Here is a 24,765-nt window from a genome sequence, read left to right as displayed (position 1 = left end):
AATACTACTAGACTACTAGACTATCATACATGTTAGTTTTAAGATTTGTTTCGGACAGTGCTCCGTGCTGCCGCGTTGTGATCACAGGAGAGGTGTTAGCACGGGTATCCTTTTCCCTCAGGTCTTAATCGAATACACAAAGCGGCGCCTTTGATGACTTCCCCGCAGCCAGGTATCCCGCCTGGCCGATAAACTCTGAGACAAAGCAGCTCGTCATCATAAAGGTAACATTCAACAGCGTCTGTTTTTATCAAGGTGTGAAACAGCAATGCGAAATAACCTCTGCCTTCGACTACGAGAGAAACAGTTCAAACTGGTCTGTTCATGAGAGGTGTTTATAGACGTTGAAATGAAAAGTATTTCTGTTAAAAAATAAACTAGAATCGCACAACGTGCAAACGTGCAGTCGCAAATTATCAACTAACTGAACAAGCGGGGTTTTGAGCGCGTTTTGGTTGTTTTGTTCCTTAAATCGGTAGGCCTAATTAAAAAAAATATATATTTAAGTTATAAGCGTCACAAGCTTTCATACAATCAGCCATACATACGAATAAACATAAATAATGCCTACGGTAGTAAAAAACAACGATTCATATTTAAGTATTAAAATCTCATTCCTTATCATTTTCAGTACTATAGATCTGCTTTGCTTTTGTTTTGTAACGTAAATTAAAGTTTCGTTTTGACGTTATTCACCTATTTATTTCCAGACATTCACGCAGCAAACGAACCTACGGAAATTAAAACTGGCATGGATCACTGCGGGGCACAGCCTTGGCACGCAAGCTCAGTAAAGGCATTCCAATACTAGGCTGGTAATAAAACCCGTTTAGGAGTTCAACGACTCTAAATAAGAAAGACTCCCAGACAGCAATGCGCAGCACACACACACACACACACGAGAGCCCAGCGAGCTCCTTGTGAGCTCTGCTACTGCAGCAGCGAGTGACAGGACAGCTTGTACTGAGGCTGGATCGCTGTCATGCACAAAGGCGATTTAAAGAGACGATGCACATTGTGTTTTTAGTGGGTTTATTGTTGGAAAGATACAGATAATGCGGCAGGAGGGCAGACCCGCGGAGAAACTCAGGAGAGGCTTCTCATCCATCAGTCAAGGGGACTGAGTTCATAATGATGAAGGCTTGCAGTCCTAATAAAAGTTCTGTTTTATCACATAAAATCAGTTTGAAGTCTTCCGTATTCCACCTTAGGCTTGCGGGCTCCACGAAACAGAATTCAAAGCGTTCCAGAGTTGCTAGGGCTACCGTCTCCATCTAGAAGAAGAAAAAGTAAATAAATCAAGCAGCAAACGATGCCACGCGGAACACACCCCGCTCTCCTCCAATCACAACCCGGCCCGCTTCATAGCTTACATTCTTAAACACTTGTCTTTGCCTCCACTCGCTACCCTCTGTCCATCCGGACTCCAGTCCACTGCAAACACCTGCGGGACCAAAACAAGAGCGTGTCTTTAATTTTAAAGCAGCAGCACATTTCAAACGTGGGCGTCTCCCCCCAAGCACGGCAGCCGCCATGAATTTCAAATCAGACTGTCTGGATTGGCTATAATCCGATACAAAACTGATTATTAACAGCTACTGACCGACAAACCCGCTTCTCCTGATTATAAAGGCACGTGTGTGCACTGGGGTGAAACAACTGCCTACCCTTTAGAAGACCTGGGGTGAAGCAAAATGACAAATTACAGGGGCACCGTTTGCTGAAATTACAATTGCAATGCTAGTTTGATCAATTACAATTACACTGATGCTGCAGTAATTACAATTACACTAAAACGTAATATAAGAAACTGCACACACAAACACATTTCTCTATTCGAAATAACCATGCAATAAATCACAGGAACATACGATGGAAATTAAGTGGTTGAAAATACAAGAATAAAGATCGAATGACAAACACATGCGTAATGCAAAAATCTCTAGACAGCAGAGCGCGTTTCTCACCTCATCGGCGTGTCCCGGCAGGTCTATAGACAGTTTCTGAGTCTTGACGTCCCACACTTTCAGAGTGCTGTCGCTGCTGCCACTGACCAGCAGCCGGCTGTCAGCTGACCAGGAGATCTGGTACACAGCCGAGACGTGGCCGCGCAGAGAGGTCAGGTACCTGAGGGAGAACGACAGAGAGCAGAGAGGTCCACAGGTCAGGTCTGCTCCGTTCACTGCCAGTCTGGTTAGCCAAAGTGTATAGCTGCAAGCTCAGGTGTGTCTTTATTAATAAACGTAGTGAAACCAGGCATGGATCTAACTGCTGTGCAGTATATTCTGCACACTTATTGTGCTGTATCGATCAGGAACTTTGAAAAGGGCCCTGTGCTGTAAAAGAACACTCTAGCGAGATGCGACAGGCACTGATGGTCTCTTCTCTGCCATGTGCACGGTCACACCCTCTCTGTCCCCAGTCTTACTTGCCGGTCTTGCCTTCCCAGATCTTGATGGACTTGTCGAAGGAGGCGCTGGCGATGAGGCGAGTGTCCGGCGAGAAGAGGACCTCGTTGATGAGCGCGTGGTGACCGGTCATGCGGCACAGCGGCTTCTTCTCCTCCGCGGGGGTCCAGAGGAACAGCGTGAAGTCATCGGAGCCCGAGACCAGCCGCTCCGGACCCTGACCCTACAGCAGGAGAGGAGGAGGGCACACAGATCTCTTTAACAGGCTTCTGTTTTTTTCCCCTCACTGTGGCACAAGAACAAAGACTGCCCTGACTTACCCTGACGCTGTTGTATCTTTGCAAGGCTTTCTCTTTCAGTTCGTCCACTGGAGGAAAAAAAAAAAAAGTGAGAATGTTTTTTAATTCATTGTGAATCTAATACAGAAATAAGAATCCTTTAATGATGTATACTGTACCCCCCCCCCCCCCCCCGGATTATTCTCTTCATGCTTTCCCGATGGAAGCCCCCCACTCACGTGAGCCCCTCATGTCCTGCAGGTTGACAGTGGCCTCTGCTGGCTCGAAGGCCCCGGTCCGCAGCACGTAGTCGGTACTGAGCGCCATGGTGTTCACCCAGTGAGCGTGTCCCTGCAGCGTACGACACATGACTCCCTGAAACAGCCAGGGCAGGAGGGGGGTCAGACAGGGCAGGAGGGGGGTCAGACAGGGCAGGAGGGAGGGGGAGGGGAGGGAGCAGACAGGGAGCAGACAGGGCAGGAGGGGGAGTCAGACAGGGCAGGAGGGAGGGGGAGGGGAGGGATCAGACAGGGAGCAGACAGGGCAGGAGGGGGGTCAGACAGGGCAGGAGGGGGGGGGGGGGGGGGGATCAGACAGGGAGCAGACAGGGCAGGAGGGGGAGGGAGGGGTCAGCCAGGGCAGGAGGGGGAGGGAGGGGTCAGACAGGGCAGGAGGGGGGGTCAGACAGGGAGCAGCGAGGGCAGGAGGAGGGGGGGTAGGGGGGGTCAGACAGGGAGCAGCCGAGTTCTGGGCTTGCTTTGAGTTTGCCTGGCGAATCCTAAAAGCCAGAACTGAACAGTAAGCTTTCTTATTTCCAAGCAAATCATATGACTGTATGACTGGACCATCTACTCTCTGTATGAGATACTGAATTCCCTAACTATCAGCCAAGAGCCTGCGGACAATGCTAACCCCCTCCCCTCCCCCACTCACATCCTGGGCCCTCCACACTTTGATGGTCCTGTCCTGGGAGGAGCTGTACAGCAGCCCGTCCCCCCCCCACTTCACGCAGGTCACAGACTGCACGTGTCCCGTCAGGATCTTGTCACACTTCCCCAGCACCGTGTCCCAAATCCGAATCGCGCAGTCCTTGGATGCGCTAGCCAGGTAGCGGCACTCTGGGTTTCTACAAACAAAACCAGAAACGAAGGAATCACAGCTGCCTAAGATGCTAATAATTGTAATGCAAGGGAAGCAATGGATTTTAAAGCAGTGGTTAGCGCTCCTGAGATCACAGTAAAACCTGGAATGGATCAAACCGCAGTCTCAGTTCTCTAGACTCACAGGTGAAGTGGCTCCCAGCACAGGTAAGTGATCCATTTAGTATGGCCGGCCAGCACCTTGCCAGTTTGCTGCCCTGTGTTTGGGTCCCAAATAAAGATCTGAAAATTCAAATAAAGAATACGGTTACCTAGATACATCGGAACTAATTTATATTATAAACAACGCACTATTGTGGTTCTGCTGCTCACCTGGCTGTTTTTGCACCCGGAGGCCAGTTTCTTCCCATCCGGGGACCAGGCAATCGAGAGGACCCAGTGCTTGTGCCCTGGGGACAGAAGAGACAGGACGAGCTAATCAGGGAGCAGGTCGTCAATGACATCACAATACGGGACTGACCCCCTTTAGCCAGACTGACACTTGCAATTCCGCAAGTCTAATCCAGGCTGCGCTGACCTGTGGCTGTGAAATGGGGGGTCTCTGTGTTCAAATCCCAAAAGCGGACTGTGGTGTCCCCCGAGCCGCTGGCCAGGTACCTGCAAGGTTAAAAAAACGTCTGGTTAGGATACAATAGCAGCCAGCTGACAGAACAGAACAAGGCACTTCAAACATGAATGAAACTAGATTTACATGAAAACTAAACTGATATCGTGTTTTCAATAGAACCAAGTGCAGCAATGATATCTGCTAACTAAGTGAAAAAAAAAACCCCACTGATCGGAATTCCCTTTGTCCAATCGCTGGTCATTAGCCGTCTCTGATTTGACCGACTGATACTCACTTGCCGGTGGGGCTGAATGCCACAGAGATGACGGCCTCAGTGTGCCCCTCCAGCGAGCTGGTGCAGCGGGTCACAGCTCGGACCCTGAACACGGCCTGCGGCTGATACACGATGTCCAGCACCCGCTCCGTCTCCAGCGCCTGACCCTCCAGAGCGCTGGCCAGGGAGCTCACGATCTCTGCCTCGTTCACGAAGAACGCCAGCGGCAGCGGCTCCTCCTGGGGGACAGGGAGAGGGGGCTCAGCATCGCTGCCTCTTCACCTGCAAGGCAGGGGTGCATTTCCTACACAGTGGGAGCAAACTGACCCCCGACAGAGTTCCACAAAACCCATTGCACAGATGACAGCTTCAGCCCACAGCACTGCTTTACCAGAGTTTGTTGCAAGTCTGCTCTGAAACTAAGGGTCTGTTAGCAGTTTAGTTAAACCCTTGCGTGTGTCATCTTAAAACACAGGGAGGGGAATAAGACTCCCACTGCTTAGCAGTTTCATCCATTCCTGCTTTTACTACTTTAATAAGACACACCTGAGCTGGTTACCTATACACTGGGGCTAATCAAGCTCGTATTAAATCCTGGAATGGGTGACACTGCTATGCAATAGGAGTCTCGTTCCCATCCCTGTAATAAGGACATTTAAAGAGGGTTTGAAATGACCAGAATTCCTGCAACTTCATTATTAGAAGTTGTTGGGGAGGGTCAGTACTCCTGGTTCCTAATCTTTCATACGTAATAGTTCTGCTGAATACACAAACGCGCTCCAGGCGGTACCTTCTGTAGCAGAGCATTGCAAACGAGCTGCAGCTTATCTGGCGAGATGTCGATCGGCACGTCGAAGGGCGAGCCCAGCACCTCTCCGCCCTCATCTTTGAACTGGATCAGCAGCCGCTCCACGTCTTCAGTCATCGCAGTCTGCAACGCACACAAGCAGCCTCTTACAACATACAGGATTTAAATCCGGCACACAGCGGTCGATATGCGTGCTGGGCATTAGCTAGTAATTAACACTGCTGCACGTGTTGTTAGATATTACACATTGAATGCAATTCAATACAGAACAGAGTGAATTTACAAATGTACGCAGTCTAATTACACTGCAACCCCGCTGAGGAGCAAGGTTTCGCTACTTCATTCGTTTGCTTTCTTAAAGTTTAACCTTAAAATAATAATTAAGCGTTTTGGTTTTTTTTTTACATAACCTATCTATGACATGGCGAGTTAACACACATAAATAAACGCACACACACTGCAACTGACAAATAATAATAATACAAATGGACGTGATAAGAAACTAAAAGTTATTTCAGAACCACTGTGTCGGGCTTTCTAAGAGATGCCGAGGCGATCGCTTTGCGGTGAAGCGCTTGAAATAATGCACGTTTAAAGGGATGATTGATTAGGTTCGTCTACATTTCTACCAGCCTCACTTACCTCTGTATCCAAAACTGCTCAACAACAACACGTGGGACTCCAGGAAGAGCAAGACGCTGTCCCGTGACGACAATCAACCGCGACCAAACAGACCTGCCTGTCAAAAGAGCTTGTTGCGTTAAGCGCCGCCTAGTGGACTAACTCTGTCAGCACAACACTCTGAGGTTGTAGTATCGCATTGTGAACCACACGGTTGGGTTTGCAACACTGCACTCTGCCTTGCCCCCTGTTCATGCCCAGAGCACGTCCCTCTGAAAGTGTACGGCGGTATTGCAATGATAATCAATAGCGAAGTGTATTGACAAAAGCGAGTAGTGGTTAGGGCTCTGGACTCTTGACCGGAGGGTCGTGGGTTCAATCCCAGGTCGGGGACACTGCTGCTGTACCCTTGAGCAAGGTACTTTACATAGATTGCTCCAGTAAAAACCCAACTGTATAAATGGGTAATTGTATGTAAAAAAATAATGTAATTGTATGTCAAAATAATGTGATATCTTGTAACAAGTGTACAGTGCCTTGCGAAAGTATTCGGCCCCCTTGAACTTTGCGACCTTTTGCCACATTTCAGGCTTCAAACATAAAGATATGAAACTGTAATTTTTTGTGAAGAATCAACAACAAGTGGGACACAATCATGAAGTGGAACGAAATTTATTGGATATTTCAAACTTTTTTAACAAATAAAAAACTGAAAAATTGGGCGTGCAAAATTATTCAGCCCCCTTAAGTTAATACTTTGTAGCGCCACCTTTTGCTGCGATTACAGCTGTAAGTCGCTTGGGGTATGTCTCTATCAGTTTTGCACATCGAGAGACTGAAATTTTTGCCCATTCCTCCTTGCAAAACAGCACGAGCTCAGTGAGGTTGGATGGAGAGCATTTGTGAACAGCAGTTTTCAGTTCTTTCCACAGATTCTCGATTGGATTCAGGTCTGGACTTTGACTTGGCCATTCTAACACCTGGATATGTTTATTTGTGAACCATTCCATTGTAGATTTTGCTTTATGTTTTGGATCATTGTCTTGTTGGAAGACAAATCTCCGTCCCAGTCTCAGGTCTTTTGCAGACTCCATCAGGTTTTCTTCCAGAATGGTCCTGTATTTGGCTCCATCCATCTTCCCATCAATTTTAACCATCTTCCCTGTCCCTGCTGAAGAAAAGCAGGCCCAAACCATGATGCTGCCACCACCATGTTTGACAGTGGGGATGGTGTGTTCAGGGTGATGAGCTGTGTTGCTTTTACGCCAAACATAACGTTTTGCATTGTTGCCAAAAAGTTCGATTTTGGTTTCATCTGACCAGAGCACCTTCTTCCACATGTTTGGTGTGTCTCCCAGGTGGCTTGTGGCAAACTGTAAACGACACTTTTTATGGATATTTTTAAGAAATGGCTTTCTTCTTGCCACTCTTCCATAAAGGCCAGATTTGTGCAGTATACGACTGATTGTTGTCCTATGGACAGAGTATCCCACCTCAGCTGTAGATCTCTGCAGTTCATCCAGAGTGATCATGGGCCTCTTGGCTGCATCTCTGATCAGTCTTCTCCTTGTATGAGCTGAAAGTTTAGAGGGACGGCCAGGTCTTGGTAGATTTGCAGTGGTCTGATACTCCTTCCATTTCAATATTATCGCTTGCACAGTGCTCCTTGGGATGTTTAAAGCTTGGGAAATCTTTTTGTATCCAAATCCGGCTTTAAACTTCTCCACAACAGTATCTCGGACCTGCCTGGTGTGTTCCTTGTTCTTCATGATGCTCTCTGCGCTTTAAACGGACCTCTGAGACTATCACAGTGCAGGTGCATTTATACGGAGACTTGATTACACACAGGTGGATTCTATTTATCATCATTAGTCATTTAGGTCAACATTGGATCATTCAGAGATCCTCACTGAACTTCTGGAGAGAGTTTGCTGCACTGAAAGTAAAGGGGCTGAATAATTTTGCACGCCCAATTTTTCAGTTTTTTATTTGTTAAAAAAGTTTGAAATATCCAATAAATTTCGTTCCACTTCATGATTGTGTCCCACTTGTTGTTGATTCTTCACAAAAAATTACAGTTTCATATCTTTATGTTTGAAGCCTGAAATGTGGCAAAAGGTCGCAAAGTTCAAGGGGGCCGAATACTTTCGCAAGGCACTGTAAGTCACCCTGGATAAGGGTGTCTGCTAAGAAATAAATAATAATAATAATAATAATAATAATAATAATAATAATTGTGAACAGAGCATGTGGAGAATCACGCTTACATTGATGGTAAAGCCACTGTAAAGCATATTACAGTCAAACTCTCTTAATATATCACTTAACACAGGGAAGAAACAAGACTCCCAGTGTACAGCCGTTTGATCCATTCCACACCTGAGCTTGTTACCTGTACACTGTGTTTAATCAAGCTCGTATTAAAACCTGGAATGGGTGACACTGCTGTGCAACAGGAGTCTTATATCCAGCCTTGTCAATCAATGTTGATATGCAGCACCATGGTAAACTCTGATATGTGACCAGCCAGCTGTCAAAGAAGACAAGGGAATACAAGCACTGACATATATGTTTATTCATAATAATAATAATAATAATAATAATAATAATAATAATAATAATAATAATAATGTATTTATTTCACTATGAAAATTGAGCACTTTTGGCTTTCCATACAGTACAGGTGGATTACAAGAAAAGTGAATCAGCTTTGCACATCTTAACAGCATTTACACAACGCTAAAGCAGTCATGTGTACGTTTAAAAATACCCAACCAACAGTATTAAACTGTATTTTCACCAGACCTTGGTACTGACCTATGATAGAAGCCCTTGTACTTGTATTGAAGCCGGTGCTGGATCTGGCCGGCAGGGTTACATGGGGGGGTGGGGTACATGATTAATCATCATGAAGGGTTTCAAAGAGGCGCTGCATTCGACTGCTTGTGCTCCCAGTTCAGTCCACTGCTGCGCCATATCCTTGTCATTTTCATTTGTGATTGTGTTAGAACTTATAAAAAGGATCAAATTCAATGTTACAAAATAAAAAAAACAATGTTGAGGCAAACCTCACTTCCTGTGTGTTCTTCCAGGGTACTGCCTGGTTCTGCTGTAACTAATTCCAATTGACCAGAGACTGACTGATCACCTCTGACTGATGTAGACGGTTGAATGGAGAGTGTGGTGTAGTTCGTAGCTTCTCCCCGTGCTGTCCAGTCTCTCTATACTCTCTTCTATCTCATTAAATAAATACAACAAACTGTAACACACTGAAGGAACAGCAATTCAAAAGTTGACAGATCCTTCTTCCCTATAACAATAGGGGCCTGGACTGTAAAGTGACAACTACCCTTAGGGTTACTACTGCAAAAATATTATAATAATTAAAATATGTCCTGATATACAGCACAGTAAGTCCTGATCCAGACTGAGATTCATTGTTTACTGAATTTTAGGCTTGCTGTTCGGTGCAACGTCCTGTTTAAAGAAATTGTACAATGCTACTGTTAGAAATACAGCCGTCACTGGAAATGATTTACAGAATCAGGGATCTATCTCATTAGAACGTGCCCAAAGAATTTCACAGCCATTATTTCAGGTTTAAAAAAAAAAAAGCCTGGCAAGTTCTCATCATTAAAACATTTGTAAAATAATACAGTCTAGAATATACTACAGGTCACGTGACTGCGTGTAGGAGGGTGTGTGCGTGATGACACGGCATTCTCATTGTATCAGTTCTGCCAAATTATTCCATTGGAATAACAGACCCCCTACACATAGAAACAGTGCAGTGTGTCACTGTCTATAACCCAATCATAAAACAGATATAATAACCACTATATACAGCTGCTTCACTGGCCACCAAGTCCAATGTATGCACTAGTACCTGCTACATGTACTTGCTGGAGCATTTAGACCCAAGTGTGTGGTGTGCGGCCCTTTCGGTTTGTAACCTACATTGGATAAAGACCTGGTTTATGTATTGAACTGAGGCCAGCTCTGTATTTAAAGGGGGCTCACATCTCTCACGTCAGGTTTAAAAACGAGCAGGGCTAAGACTTTAAAAACTGGGCCGGTGCGGCATGGCTGCGGAGTGGGCGTGTCTCTTCACGCAGCCAATCACAAAGAGGCGGGGCTCTCAGAACTCGTCAGGCGACCCCAGGAGGTCGGGCTTGTCCATTCCGTTCACGCTGTCAGGGGTCACGCCCTCCTGGGGGGCGGACTTCGACCGGCTGATCTGGAAGAAAGGGGAAACGGAACGCTCAGTGCAATAACATTCGAGCCACTCCGCCAGCAAGCAGAGCCCAGAGTCCTTCCAAGGAACTGGAATTCACATTTTAGAGACGTAACAATTGTGGCGACTGTTCAACTGCTTTCATTTGAAGCCAATTTAATTGACTAACAAACAAACAAACAAACAAACAACGACTTTAACTAATCTGCTGCCTCTGCTTGTAATTCACAGAATACTGCTAATTGCAATTTTGATTAATGATGTGTTGGAATTGATCAAAAGGCAATGGGAATTGGAAATGAAACGCAGGGATCGACCCAAACCCTGACTGTGATCTCTCTTGTCTTCTATTTAAACAGTGCAGTGGGGAATGGAAGGGGCACCTCGGAGCTCCTTACCTGGAAAGGGGGGCTCACTCCAATGATGCTCTTCAGGTTACTGCTGAAGTAGCACAGCAAGAACTCTCCCCCCAGGACCGGGATCTCATCCCTGCTCACATACACCTGCGCAGAGAGCAAGAGGCACACACACACATGGGTGGAAGAGCGGACCGCCCTGCACAGACACTCACAGCACTAATTACAATGGCATTCTGGAGTGTCACATTCACACAGCTAAATCACAAACGTTATATAATCTACACGAAATGCTGAGCTGGTGCTGAAGCGATTCACAGTTTAGTACGCAGCTCGGTTTTCAGTTTCACTCTGTTACCACTTCTTAAAAAGGAAATAAAAAAGCAGGAAACCAGGGATGGAGATAAGACTCCTACTGAGTAGCAGTTTCTCCCATTCCAGGTTTTACTACGAGCTTGTTTAGCCACAGCGTACAAAACTCCTAGTAAAACCAGGAAGGGTTCAAACCGCTATACAATGGAAGTCTTATTTCCATCCCTGCAGGACGGGCTGGTCCGTTTGTACCTGAACGACTTCATCAGTGCAGGACACTTCATCATCCTTGACCCACATGTAGGTGACGTAGTCCATGTGACTCCTGAACCCCACCTAAAGGGGGCGAGAGTGAGCATCGTCAGGGCTGCAGAACAGCCTGGGACTCCTCCCAGCATTCTCAATCCTTCCCTTTTCCAGACCTCCCTCCAGCGTACTGTCCTACACACTGTTGCAAACCTCTTTTTAAAGCCCAGTACTGGTTTTGGTATTTGTATCCATGTGTCCTGGTTCAATTAATAGCGCAGTGTGCTCTACCCACCACTCACTGGTTTCCAGAGATCACCTCCACTGTAAACGTCACGTGATTCTGTATAAACCGAGTCCTGTCTGTCAGTGTTACAGATGAAGCACAGAAGGCAGCCCAGCTCTTTAGGGAAAAACACTCATCCCAGTCTCTAGTGGAGCAGGACGGAGTCTCACCTTGTAGAGGCCGATCCAGTCCCAGGTGCTGCTGGGGAAGGGTTCCTGTGTGCTGTAGGTCACGAGGGCGTCCCAGTCCGCACTCCACTCCCCCTCCGCCTGAATGATCACCAGGGGGTTGGTGTGCAGCTTCTTCAGCTGGGGGACGGGACGGGACGCTGTGTTAACACTGGTGCACATGCAAGGGGTTACAGACAATACAGACTCCACTTCCATTTAAAGATGTGTGGCCCAAGGTAGCTCTAGTTACAGCAATGCTGGACCGCTCTTCAGAGAAGTCACCCATGCCTCCTTGCTCATCCCTTTTAATTACCACATACTGTTCCCTCTGACGGAAGTTCAATGAATGTTAGCACTAAAAGGGGAGTTGGGGGGCTTTCATACCTGGGCTGCAGAATAGTTAGGTGCACATTGTATCCTGAAGGATCTGGTTGGGACAGGAAGATTTTCTGATAATTTTCTGTTAGCTGACAGGAGTATTCTCACGTCAGCATCAGCTGTCGCCGGAAACTCCCTGCTTGGCTATTTTTGTGCACAGCTAATGGACTCTCTCATCAGATTTGCAGTTAAACAGAAATATTAAGCCTTTTGTCTCTTGTGAATTCTAAATGTAGAATTGTTTTGGTTCCGGAAGGTTTGGACATTCTGCTCCCCTGCCGTGTGCCCGTGTGAGAGGGCTGCCCTGTCGTTCTCAATCTCACCTCCAGGCTGAAGGTTCCGGTGACTGGTTTGTGATCGCTGATGCCGTAGCTCATGTGACTGGCGTAGCTCTCCAGGGTCACCCGGACAGACGGCTCGGGCTCTTTGGGTTCCGCTGGCTCCGCCTCCTGCTCTGGCTCCGCCTCCTGGTCTGATGCATCGTGGGCGTCGCCCTTCACCCTCCACAGTATCCGGTCTGTCCAGGCTGGCTTGCGCTTCTTCCCGCTGTCAATCAGAAACACAGCTGAACTTCAAAACAAGAGCATCAGTGCAGTAAACTCTGTACAGTCTGTAGCAGTGGCTCAGGTTCAGCCGTGCAGTGTGCGTGATTTGAGATTCAGATTTAGCACTGGCTAAATCAACAGCATGCAATAGTGGCAGCACTTTACCCCTCAGAAATCAATTCAAGAGAAGATAAGAGACTGAGACTGATTATCCAAAACTGACCGCCCCTTGAGATAAGAACACACCACCATAGCAAAAGATACACCTAACATTCCTTCTACCTACTATTTACCATTCCAGAGATGGAAAGAACACTCCTATTGCATAGCAGCTTCACCCATTCCAGGTTTTACCACGAGCCTGATTAGCCACAAAGTGTGTAGGTAACAAGCTCAGATGTGTCTTATTAAACTCATAGTAAAACTAGGAACGGATCAAGCCGCTATGCAATGGGAGTCTTATTTCCATCCCTGCATTCCCCTCTATATCTGTCTACACAATACATGCAAGACCCACCCTCTCCAAACTAATCACAGTTCTGTTATAACATGTGAAAACTAACGCTGTTATTTTTAAATCCATATTAATCTGACTGATAAGGGGGTCAGTGTGGTTTTGAAAGCTTAGTATAGTTTTAGACAGTGAATAAAAAGGACACAACTTTTTATCCCAACAGTGGCCACAGTCAGTGATTTATTACCTAGTCTACTGCGCAGGCAGGGACACATGCAAGTCTATATGCAGGTAAAACAACCCACTAGCATGACAAAGGCAGAACACATAGAAGTGAAACACACATTTAGAGGAGGAGAAGCCATTAGTTAGACCCAGAGTCCCATGAAGAAGAGGAGATGGTCAAACTAACACAGCCTGTGAAACTCAACGCTTCACAAACGTAAGCCCAGGAAAGAGATTTTTAAACTGGCATTTACATTGTTTGAAGTCATGGAACGGTTCAACGTGTCTTAAATGTTTCTAATGTTTTAATTCTTAAATTGCAGGGTCACTGGTAGCTCCAATTGACGTACTTGATGGATCCTGCCTAGGAATTAAAAAAAAAAATTCCATTGGGTCAAAAAATCTCCAGGGGGCACAAACAATGATTTCTACCCCTAAACACAGACACAGTGTTTTAGGGAGGAGTGAGGGGGTCTAGGTCTGTGGAGGAGGGTGGGGGTCCAATCAGAAGCTCTCAATGAATGCTCTTCTGATCTGACACCTAGAACACTGCCACCAAGTGGCCTGCCAGCAAAGTGCAGTCCAGATTATTTGTCTCTTTTCTTTAAACAGATAATCGCATAAGGCATCGCAACGACGCAGGAAGTATTTGCCATGAAAGCAACAGGACCCGGCAGACCATTAATTCAGTAAAACATCTCCCTGTAACCTGCTCACCATCAACAATACTGCCTGTCAGTCTCTCTGTGTGAAATGTGATGTGTGACACAAGCTGACTTCAATCCAATGAGAAGCTAATATCAGGGTTCTATTGAAACCTTCAGGCATACTGGTATTGAGTCGATTTCTTTTCCTTTCTTTTCCTGTATTGTACATGGATATTCCAACACTCTCAGGGGCTCCTCTATATTACACATCTGTATCAGACCAGCAGTTTGACTGGATTGCTTTACTGGTTTTCTTTGAATGGTTTTGGTTTGGATAGGCGTCTGCGTCTGTAGGGCCAGTACACTTGCTGGCAGTGCTTAAAGGGTTAATGTGTCACGCTCCCAGCACGAAACACTGCCTGTGAAATCCACAAAGCCAACTCAAAATAATCTTACTGAAAACTCAACCACGTCCTCTGCTCCCTGCAAACCCAAAGAGAAGACAGGTGAAGGTTAACACAAAGCTCTAGGTTTCATGAAGCGAGTTCCAGTGAGAGTAATGCAGTAAAAGGCGATGTCAGAAAACTGCTAGCCATAGAACTTTTATTCTGGTTTAACGTGTTACCTGTACCAGTACCCTGAGATAAAAAAAAAAAAATACGCACACGTACCTGTTTTACCTATTGGTGGATTACGTTGGTACGTGCCAATCGGAAGCATTCTCAATAAGAATCAGAAGTTCTTAACATTTTTGGATTTGGGCTGTTCTATATCAGAGAGTAGGGGGGGGCAGTTCTACATGCACAACCCTGGGTCTGTTTCCCTGCTGATGCAGGTCTTGCTTTACCTGGAGTCGTAGTTGTCCGAGTGCAGGTCGTACTTGTAGGTAGGTTTGAATCGGAGAGGCCCCTCCTGGAAATCCTTCAGAAAAGCCTCCTTCTTCTTGGCCATGTTTAACTGCGCAGAGAAACCAACATGTTAAATAAAGCATGAACCGCTGTAGCTGGATGCATACACAGGGATTGCAAGGTCACTGTAAAGCGATACCTCCACAGCAGACTCTAACACGACCACAACCGATCAACTGATGTTGATCCCACTTTATAAAAGAGCTACTGATTTTGGTGCTTTTGTGGCAGGTCAGCTCTACCAGCGTGGGACGCTGCTACATGACCGTGCACGTCTACTCTGTGTTAAATCTCTCGGATCTGGGTTCAGCACTGTGTCGCGCCAGACCTCCACCCCACCTGGTCTTTCTCCCAGAGCAGGTGCAAGCGTTTGTTGCTGATGGCCTCTCTCAGGAAGTGCATGCCGTGGTCAGCGATGCGGAAGTTCAAGTCCCCGAACCAGAAGAGCACCCTGGAACGAGACGACGAGACACAGACAAGCTCAATACATCCCTTCCATCCAGCAGTGACAGTAGTATTTTGCTAGGCATTATAAAAAGTTACTTTGCTGCACATTATAAATTGTTCTTGATACTTTTATTGACAAGACAACATTAAATGTGATAATACATAACGGCAGGGATAGATTTAATTCATACAGCTACTGAAATACTGATAGAAACTATTCGTTTAGACAAACGTTGGCTTGTAAGGTAGAACGCAAAGACAGCGACAAAGACTTCTCGTGGGAAAGTCTTTAAACTCATTATTTTTAAATCACATCTTAATGACTGGCGACTGGTTTCGCAGACCCTGATTAGCACTGATTTTGGGGTCCCGCCACCCCCTCCCCCCTCACTTGTGGTCAAGGATCCTCGGTGCGGTCTCTGTCTCAAACTCCTGCGTCTCCAGGATGTGTTCGAAGTCGTCGAGTCTCTGGCTGGCGTACTCCATGTGCGCTGGGAGGTGGCAGTTCAGAAAGCAGATCAGGTGCCCGTAGAACGACATGCGCACAGAAACACCTCCTTTATTCCCCTGGGGTAGCAAAAGCAATATAAAAACACACACCGTCACTGCAGATGTCAGCGAGCTACCAGCCTCTGGAGGCCAACCCTGCAGGTGTCCGCCTGGGCTCACTAGGTGCCTGGCCGGTAGGGTCCGCTGTAGCGCAATGAGGAGAAACAGTCCTTTGCTGGTTTTGCCTACCTAACCCGCATGGGCACCAGACTCCCTAGTGAAGACCAGCGACTTCACACAGCCAGGAACCTGCGCTCCCCCGACTTCATGACTCACCCAGTAGCCGTAAATGCCAGTGCGGGTGTAGCTGGCCTGGATGTCTCTTATAAAAGGGACGTGGCAGTGCTGTGCAAAGACGAGCAGCAGGAGACCCTGCATTCGGATGGAGGTCAACTGAAAGACAAGAGGAGTCAATGGAATGAGATGTTCCATCTTAAGGGTCTATCCTGGACCTAAAGTTTGAAATACATTTCCACGTAAGGTTGATCAAATTCAGGATCCTACAAACAATATAAAACGGACTGAACCAAATACGAGGCCGATCAGTGGACTAGTCGTTTTGCTGGTACCTCCAAAATCAATGCGTTAAACCCCAGTGAGCCCCCAAATGTAAATACAGATATTAAATTGGACTGTCAGCTAAACGCAACCCTGACTGAAACAGAGGTGAGCTGCACAGCGATGCTTCAACTTGCATTGGAGGTTCAGAGCGGATTCTTCACAGCTTGCTTCTGTAGAAGTGTTCTTTAAAAGAAGGGTAGAAACAAATAAAGCTGTGTTAACTGGACTGAGGCACCAATAAAGCCTCTGCACAGCACCCCTTCCTCTGAGCTGCACTCAGCCGTTCAGCTCTCCTAGTGAGGACTCTGGATAAAGGCCAGCGTCGTTCAGGGCTGGTTAGAAACACACTGAAGCAGCACCTGCTTAATTGTTTTATGTTCCTTTATCATCGATTTAAAAGATATAACACCACCGGAATTAAACCGGGCCCCTACCTTCAGTGTCTGTACTGTAAATCATAAAGAGGAGAATAAGAAATGACACAAACTGTTCTCATGCGTACACTCCCTTATAAAGGTTTCCCATAGCAACAGCATAGCAAAGTGTAATAAAGCACATTCATGCATAGGTATGTTTTGTGAAGTATGGTAAAGCATATTAATAAACAAGGCAAACCAGAGTAAACTATAGTAAATGCATTACATAATTATGAGAAAAGCATGGCAAAACTGCCAAAGCACTGTGGTGAACCTTTCTAATGGCTCCACTGGCTGTATCTGCACAAGATGAAGGGCAGCAGTGTGGAGTAGTGGTTAGGGCTCTGGACTCTTGACCGGAGGGTTGCTGCTGTACCCTTGAGCAAGGTACTTTACCTAGATTGCTCCAGTAAAAACCCAACTGTATAAATGGGTAATTGTATGTAAAAATAATGTGATATCTTGTAACAATTGTAAGTCGCCCTGGATAAGGGCGTCTGCTAAGAAATAAATAATAATAATAATAATAATAAGATGAGACCCAAACTCAACATGTATGCATTATAGCTGTAATATGCTCAATGTCCAGCAGGTGGAGTTGATGTATATATCTGGCAAGAATGTGCTCATTCAGGGCCACCAGACCAGAATGAAAGAGACCTGATTGGTTTACCATGGAGCCAATGGAAAGCAGAATGGAAGGTAGCAGGAACCCCCCCCCCAACTCCCACCTTGACGTATCCGAGCGGGGCGAGAGTGTCCATGAAGAAGGAGCTCCAGGGGTCGTCGAAGGTCATGTCGCTGATGAAGTTCAGAACCTTGGAGTTCACTTCCTGCAGCCTGCGCGGAGCAGAAAGAAGAGGTCAGGAAGCCACTCTTCTTGCCAGCAGCAACCTTTTCAAATTCAGCAATGGCAGCAGAGACTTACAGGGGAAATGTATTTACTGTAGAAGACTGTACTAGATTGCATGACTACACTTTTGCAGCAAGACTCCCGCCCTTCTCTTTGTAAGCTGTGTTTTAATGGTGACCACAGCACTCTACTCACCCGATGACGTACACATCCGGCGCCGCCCCCTCAGAGTCCAGCAACAGCAAAGAGCTGACATCATCAGGGGGCTGGGCTGTGCCAACATTCCACGTGACCACATGCAGCCTGGGGGTGAAGAACCAGGAGTTTAGAAAAGAACAAACAAAACGAGCGACCCTGAAGGATCTTCCACTCCGGAGCACTAGGACAGAACGCTGCCGAATCCTTGACATGTCGTGCTGCAGATCCTTTTCAGCTTTACACAATACAATAAATAAATCAAGGCTAAGCAAATGAGCCATAACATTCCAGTTGCAGGCAAGTGAATTTAAGGGGTTTAAATTAAACAATGATATTATTGCACAAATGTTCTCTGTGCTCGAAGCAGCAGTGCCTAGCAAGCATATCTAGGAATGTAAGACAGCATATGTTAGGAAAATAGATGGTTAATCACAGGCAGGGTATATATGGGAGAAGAGACTGAGCAGTGGTAGAAGAGCCCTCGCTTTCAGTGTCCTCTCTTGTGCCTCCGCTCTCCCAGAGGGAACAGATCACTATCTTCTGTTCTAGATTCCTGATGCATTTACAGTCTGTGCCACTGCAGAAAACAAAATGCTTGTGTTGCCTTTATGTATACTAGAGTTCTGCAAACTTTTTTTTACTGAACTAACACAAAAGCCAGCACAGCCTGATCTCTAGATCACTGCTGCCTGCCCGCTGCTTTCCCCTCTACTCTCTCTGCAGCACCTGAAGTCCTCCTCATCTGGGACGCTCCGCTTGCCGCACAGCAGGAAGGCCTCATCCAGGGTGCGGGACACCTCCTCCTGGACCTCCTCGTCGGAGCTCAGGTCCTCCATGCAGGCCACGAGCTGCACCACGCGCTGCCGCAGCACGGCCCGGGCCTCCGAGGAGCGAGAGGAAGCGCTGCCCTGGCTGTCCGAGCGACGCCGCAGCCCGGTGGGGACTGGCAGGCCCGGGGGGGGCTCCATTATCAATAATATATAATCTATTGTTACTTAAATAATATATACAAATTTCAAAGCAAAAAACAAATTGGAAAAATATTCCTTGGCGGGTATTCTTGACTCCCAGACTTTCTTTTAAAGAGATCTAATAAGAAATCAATCAGGTTGACCAAATGCTTGAGTCCTCGGCTGGTGCAAGCAGCAGAGCTGGGCTCCAAAGCGAACGCTCGGGTTGCATTCACAGATCCTGAAGCCGTTCTCAGAACCCTTTACCAGCGCAGCACCCCAGCGGTCTGTCCTCACTGCAGACTGCACTCGGACTGAAAGCCAGCGACCGCTGGACAGGCTACCAGGAAAAAAAAAAAAAAAAAAAGAGGAAATCCTGTGAAATAAACAAACAGCGCTCTCTGCTTTCCAGCTTCCAGGCCCTCGAAGAATAAGAAAGATCTGGAGATTTGAAGGTGTTAACGTTGTTGGGATTACTTCAGGTTATTAGTTGGATCACGTGTCCTGGGAATGAATGGAGCCTTGCCATTTCCACGATCCATGGGTGCGTTTCCAACGGGACGTGTAACACGTGCGGTTTAATATCTACCAGGGTTTTCTAAAAGTGAAAGCCTGATTATAAGCTACCTCGCTCTTTAACTGCAAGAGTATATATTTATGCAAAGTCAAACACAATAAGCGATTCATGCATTATAAAACCTGACGAATCGTAACCCGACTGCATCATTGAAGAAGTCATTACTTTTGCACTACCACCCACCCTGCAACACAATTATTTCCAATAGCCTCATTGCGCACGCATCAGTGTAATAATTAAAAAGTTTGGGTTATGCCACCAGTTAACTGAAATGTATTTCATGAGTCATTATTACCAGCAGGTGGCGCTGTTTGCTTGCAGTTTCACCCTCAGCAGCACACTCAGTTCAGAAGGTCTCGAATGCTTGGTCTCCTACACAGTAGCCCACAGCGGAAATAAAACTTGAATATCTTTTTGTAAAAGCACTGCATTCTTGGAATTTGTGAAAAATCACTGCCAAGCTTTAATCAGGTCCGCCACGCTGCCTTTGATCAGCAGAGGCTTTATTTACAGTGCCTCTGAATCAGTGCGTTGTACATTTGCTGTGAAGCTATTAACTAATTAATTGCAAGCAATAGCAAGATTGTTTAGCTGTAAGAGTCACAGAACGGCAGACAGCAGGAATGGAAATAAGACTCCTATTGCACAGCAGGTTCACCCATTCCAGGTTTTAATACCAGCTTGATCAGCTACAGTGTACAGGTAACAAGCTCGGGTGTGTCTCATTAGACTCGTAGCAAAACTATGATTAGGACACATCAAGAAGTGTGCAGGTTTGCAAGACATGTGGGGCAGTGGCACTTGAAGACATCGTTGGTAATTTCAGCACGAGACGGAAGCTTGTTTATCTGTCTGTATAAATTGGCAGTCACACCAGCACTCAGTGAGCCAGGCTTCCAAGAGTTCAAGCATGAGTCATTCTCGTCTTAATTATACATTAGTAATTGTAATTGATAATGACAATAATGAATCAGTATTATAAATGGAACCTTAAGACCACACCATCCAATACTTTACAGTGGAGTGCTGCTGGTGAATATCTATTACATATTAAGTATATTACAAACCCTGCCTTTTATGGTTGTCAGACTTGGTGAACTGTTCCTTTCTCTGTCAGGGAAACGCAATCCTTATCACCTGATTAACCACCCAGATACAACTCCAACCCCACACAGCAGGCACGCGAGAGGACAGCTACTCGCTCTCCTTCTCCAAGAAAATGCATCTCTCTAATAACCGTCAGGCCAGCTTGTGGCTTGGACTTATCAGCTACAATTCTAAAAATTAAAAAAAACTACAGCAATTCAGTCTTGTGACACCCTCTCTTCTGACAACACGGCAGACTTACAGGAAACAAAGCCATGGCTTTTTTTCCACGGGGTGTTTGTGTTGCTGATAACGTTTTGCAGGAAAGTCATATCAATCTGATCGGCACTGATATCAAAACTAGCCAGAGAACGTACGCAAGCAAACCAAACATCCCTGTCAAGATTTCCCATGCTTTTCCTACACTTTACTGTGGTGTAAACTTTTATTAAGGAATCCAGCAGAATCCGATCGGCTGTCCTGTGTGCGCCGACAGGGCTCTGCCCCTAATTAGTGTAACTCCTGGCTAATCACTTGGGACAGCAACGCCACACTCTGCTGAACACAGAAATCCTGTTACACAGAAACCACAAATACCTCTTTCAGGGGGGACTAATCTCTCCGCAGACTAAAGCCATCACAAGGAGGTTCTTAAAAGAGCGAGGGGGGGTTTGAAACCCGGGCACCCTGCCCTGCCCAGTCTCCCATTATTATATTACAAAACAGTTACAGACTGAGCCACAGGTATGGAGCAGCGTGCACAGTGGCTTGTGATGTTCCGGCACGACCACGCAGTACATCTCGATATCCATTCTAAAAACACACATACGAATTCAGATGCAGTACTCTGCATTCATTTCAGGGCAATTCTGGCACAAGTCGCAGTTAAGAGTTTTGATAACTAGGTAGGAAAGAGATCTGGGACGGGACCTTTTAAAAAGGAGGGTTCCCGATACAGTAGCAGCTTTTGAAGTCAGTCTGTCACAAGCGCTGGCCCCTGTCAACGGGGAAGCGTCTACGCTCTGCAGATCCGCATGTTAAGATCAGTGCGAGGGATCCTATCGCACACCGTGGAGCTCTCTTGCAGTTAGAATGACGGAGTACCTGAAAGTCCCCTTCTTCTCGCTGTCAGACTTCCCGAGGGTCAGGGATCTGACTGCATCGGACACTCGGCTCAAATCCATCACTGCGCCTGCAAATCAAGAAGCACGCTTCAGTCACACAGGATCGAGCGTTTGTTCTTTCTCAATTCTGTTTCGAGTCCCCTCAAAGCCACACACCCACTTTACAAAACACACTCCATGTGCTTGAATTACAGAGAAAGTGTATTCCTAACAACTGAGTAAAATCAATAATATACAACCGTCCACCCAAGAGGGCAACTGCAAGCATACTGTTCAATGAGCAGCCAGTTTCAAGCTAATATGAGTGACACACAGGTATTTATTTACAGTATTTTTAAACGGATGTGCAGTATGCACAGAAACTAATTAAGCAAGCGTCTGTTCCCAGGGAGATTTAAAAATTTTAAAAAAGAACTGATTTCTATGTTGAACAAGAGGCTTCTTGTGACTGATTCCACGCCTGTGGCTTGAGATCACATGAAGACGCTGGGGTTAAATGTGCATTTTCTTGTAACATGACTTTTGATGCTGAACTGACTGCCCTGGAGACCCGATTCCTCTCCATTTCTCCTCGTTGTCCCACGGCGAGCCTGCCCTGGGTTGGAGGGAGCATTGGGCACGCATAGTCTGCAATGCTGCACAGCGCATACCAAGCAGAACTACTAATAATTAAAAAAAAAAAAAACCTTGCTAATGAACTGCGTTTATTTGTATTACGTAAAAAAATAATTGGCTGATTGCTTGCAGCAGATTAGCCATGTCCTGAATTTCTTACAGCTAAACCCCTTGTCTAATCCTGGCCTTGCTAACCCTGATTCGGTCCTGTGTACATCGTCACATGCTGTGCCCTACAGACACAGCACTCAATAATCATATATTTCCCTGTAATTCCCTTCTCAAAGTCTACCATGGCCTGCTTGCTGTTTTACCCTACTGGGCCGAGTTCCTTACATTATTTAAATGGTCTCTTGTTTCCTGATCCACGGTTATAGGCTTTTGAACGGGCAGCACCTGTTGCAAACCTGTGAACTACAGCGCAGGGCTGGTGGCTGCTGTACTTTCCAACAGCGCTGATCTGAATCTCCCATCAGCGACCGCGCGTATTAATACTGTCTGGCACGACGGGAGCTGTTCGGTCTATGTTGCTTAGAGACAGTACAGGAAAGTAGTTCGTCATTGCGAAGCGGATGACTTTTTCCTTGCGTAAACTTCTGCAATTAACAATTAGCCTCATGCTGGCTATTTAAAGATACGCAAACAAACCACTCCCCCCCCCCCTAAAACAAACACTTAAAACAAACTCACAGAGCTTGACATTTTAATCCCAGACAGGGCGTGAAACTTTGTGATATTTTCCAGGTATTAAATATATCACTTGTGTTTATTAAAACAGCAAGCTGCCAAGGAGATGTTTTATTTACGATCACCCCCCAAAAACATGACGTTTTCTCTTCTAGAAGCAGCAGGGAATAACTATTTGATCAACGCTATGCGTTCCATGCTGTGAATCAGTCCCTCATCAAAGCACCATGTCTGTGATCGTACCGAGCAGTGACCGTACTCCGTTATAATCACACGGGACCGTATCCCCAGTTTCGAAACGCCAGAAGTCCAGGCTGAACTAACGCTTACATCAAAAACCATGTCGAAAGAATATTCATTTTTGATTTTTCATCAAACGTTTAAAAGCACCACATCACTCTCAGCGCATCTGGAGCGTACGTAATAATAATAATAATAATAATAATAATAATAATAATAATAATAATAATCAATACTTCATTAAATAAATGCGTGGTAGAAAGGAGTAAACAAGTAAACTGTTACACACACACACACAATAATACACTGTCACCCTGTGCAGCATGCAGCTGGTACCCCGTGTTGCATGTTGAATATTTACCTGTTTTCCCTGTGTGCTGATCTGAGGAATATAGCTCCTGCCCGGCTGATGATAACTACAGTACTGCAGATGCCGTTTCCTCCACTATCGCTTGTGTTTTCCTCTGTCACTCAGCACTCACTTGACTTCCTTTCTGCCAGCCTATCAGCGCACTTTACTTAAAAGGGCAAGGTTTGAAACAGCTCTTAAAAGGGCAATGTCAGTCTTGAGGGCGACGTTACCATGCGTTCTATACAAACGCTTTGCAGTGGAAATCAGACTCCTATTGCACAGCAGTTTCACCCATTCCGGGTTTTAATACAAGTTTGATTAGCCCCCGTATGTATGTAACAAGCTCAGATGGCTCCTAATAAACTCGTAGTAAAACGAGGAATGGATCTGCTTTGCAATGGGAGTATATCATTATAAGGATAACAGAAGCACACCCTGAGAAAGTGAAGGGATCATAATAAACATGGAGCTGAACTTCTATGTGTTGTAAAACCCTTTCCAATGCTTCCACTCCACTCCATGCAGTCACTGATGGATACCTGTCAATATCACTCATCTTTCACTGATGGATACCTGTCAATATCACTCATCTTTCACTGATGGATACCTGTCAATATCACTCATCTTTCACTGATGGATACCTGTCAATATCACTCATCTTACACTGATGGATACCTGTCAATATCACTCATCTTACACTGATGGATACCTGTCAATATCACTCATCTTACACTGATGGATACCTGTCAATATCACTCATCTTTCACTGATGGATACCTGTCAATATCACTCATCTTTCACTGATGGATACCTGTCAATATCACTCATCTTTCACTGATGGATACCTGTCAATATCACTCATCTTTCACTGATGGATACCTGTCAATATCACTCATCTTTCACTGATGGATACCTGTCAATATCACTCATCTTTCTGCCAGTGCCAGAGTTAAAATCCCTTGCAAACCAGCCAGCCCTTACGAAACCATTGAGAAGAATGAAAAGCATTATCCTTAGGAGATTCTTCAGGGTTGTTAATACTGCCTGGCCCTCTGCTTTGCAAATAAAGCTAAAGGATTAGTTTAAACCCTCTCACAAACACCATTTGTATTACACGTTGTGCTTGTAGATGAGAACAAAGAAATAAAGCTTCTGTTCTTGAGCTGAGAGATTCTTGTGACTAAAGAGATTGCTGGGGTCGTATCAGCGGCTGTAAGTGACTGACCACTACATATGATATATGACTGGTTTCA

The 24,765-nt window shown here is 45.8% G+C and overlaps 2 protein-coding genes across 6 annotated transcripts; both read right to left on the bottom strand.

Annotated features, from left to right (window-relative positions):
- Positions 1–1,015: 1,015 nt before the first annotated feature.
- On the bottom strand, positions 1,016–6,220 carry LOC117429345 (notchless protein homolog 1). 2 transcript variants are annotated; one of them, XM_059001353.1, is made up of 13 exons: positions 6,118–6,220; positions 5,458–5,598; positions 4,689–4,906; positions 4,364–4,443; positions 4,159–4,235; positions 3,971–4,068; positions 3,620–3,812; positions 2,926–3,061; positions 2,729–2,775; positions 2,429–2,631; positions 1,968–2,127; positions 1,374–1,444; positions 1,016–1,274 (listed from the first exon to the last, which is right to left on the bottom strand). In XM_059001353.1, the coding sequence occupies exons 2-13, from the start codon at positions 5,590–5,592 to the stop codon at positions 1,262–1,264; spliced, it is 1,431 nt and encodes a 476-aa protein (XP_058857336.1). In that variant the 5' UTR covers positions 5,593–5,598; positions 6,118–6,220; the 3' UTR covers positions 1,016–1,261. The 2 variants fall into 2 exon arrangements, with proteins under 2 accessions (XP_058857336.1, XP_058857337.1); XM_059001354.1 differs by lacking the exon at positions 6,118–6,220 and adding an exon at positions 5,928–6,041.
- A 2,436-nt stretch (positions 6,221–8,656) lies between these two features.
- Positions 8,657–23,680, bottom strand: LOC117430951 (inositol polyphosphate 5-phosphatase K-like). Of its 4 annotated transcripts, none has more exons than XM_034051548.3 (14): positions 23,522–23,680; positions 21,599–21,686; positions 17,879–17,986; positions 17,562–17,670; positions 16,130–16,246; positions 15,696–15,871; positions 15,197–15,308; positions 14,797–14,906; positions 14,406–14,432; positions 12,402–12,624; positions 11,701–11,838; positions 11,251–11,334; positions 10,729–10,833; positions 8,657–10,333 (listed from the first exon to the last, which is right to left on the bottom strand). In XM_034051548.3, exons 2-14 carry the CDS (start codon positions 21,676–21,678, stop codon positions 10,235–10,237), a joined length of 1,488 nt encoding a protein of 495 aa, XP_033907439.3. In that variant the 5' UTR covers positions 21,679–21,686; positions 23,522–23,680; the 3' UTR covers positions 8,657–10,234. The 4 variants fall into 4 exon arrangements, with proteins under 4 accessions (XP_033907439.3, XP_058857156.1, XP_034759078.2 ...); XM_059001173.1 differs by lacking the exon at positions 23,522–23,680 and adding an exon at positions 22,570–22,706; XM_034903187.2 differs by lacking the exons at positions 21,599–21,686; positions 23,522–23,680 and adding an exon at positions 18,608–19,230.
- Positions 23,681–24,765: the final 1,085 nt, after the last annotated feature.

The sequence above is a fragment of the Acipenser ruthenus genome, chromosome 26, assembly GCF_902713425.1.
Source record: "Acipenser ruthenus chromosome 26, fAciRut3.2 maternal haplotype, whole genome shotgun sequence".
Lineage (NCBI taxonomy): Eukaryota > Metazoa > Chordata > Actinopteri > Acipenseriformes > Acipenseridae > Acipenser > Acipenser ruthenus.
The sequence above is the reverse complement of the archived record's forward strand: the minus strand, read 5'-3'. Positions and strand labels throughout refer to the sequence as shown.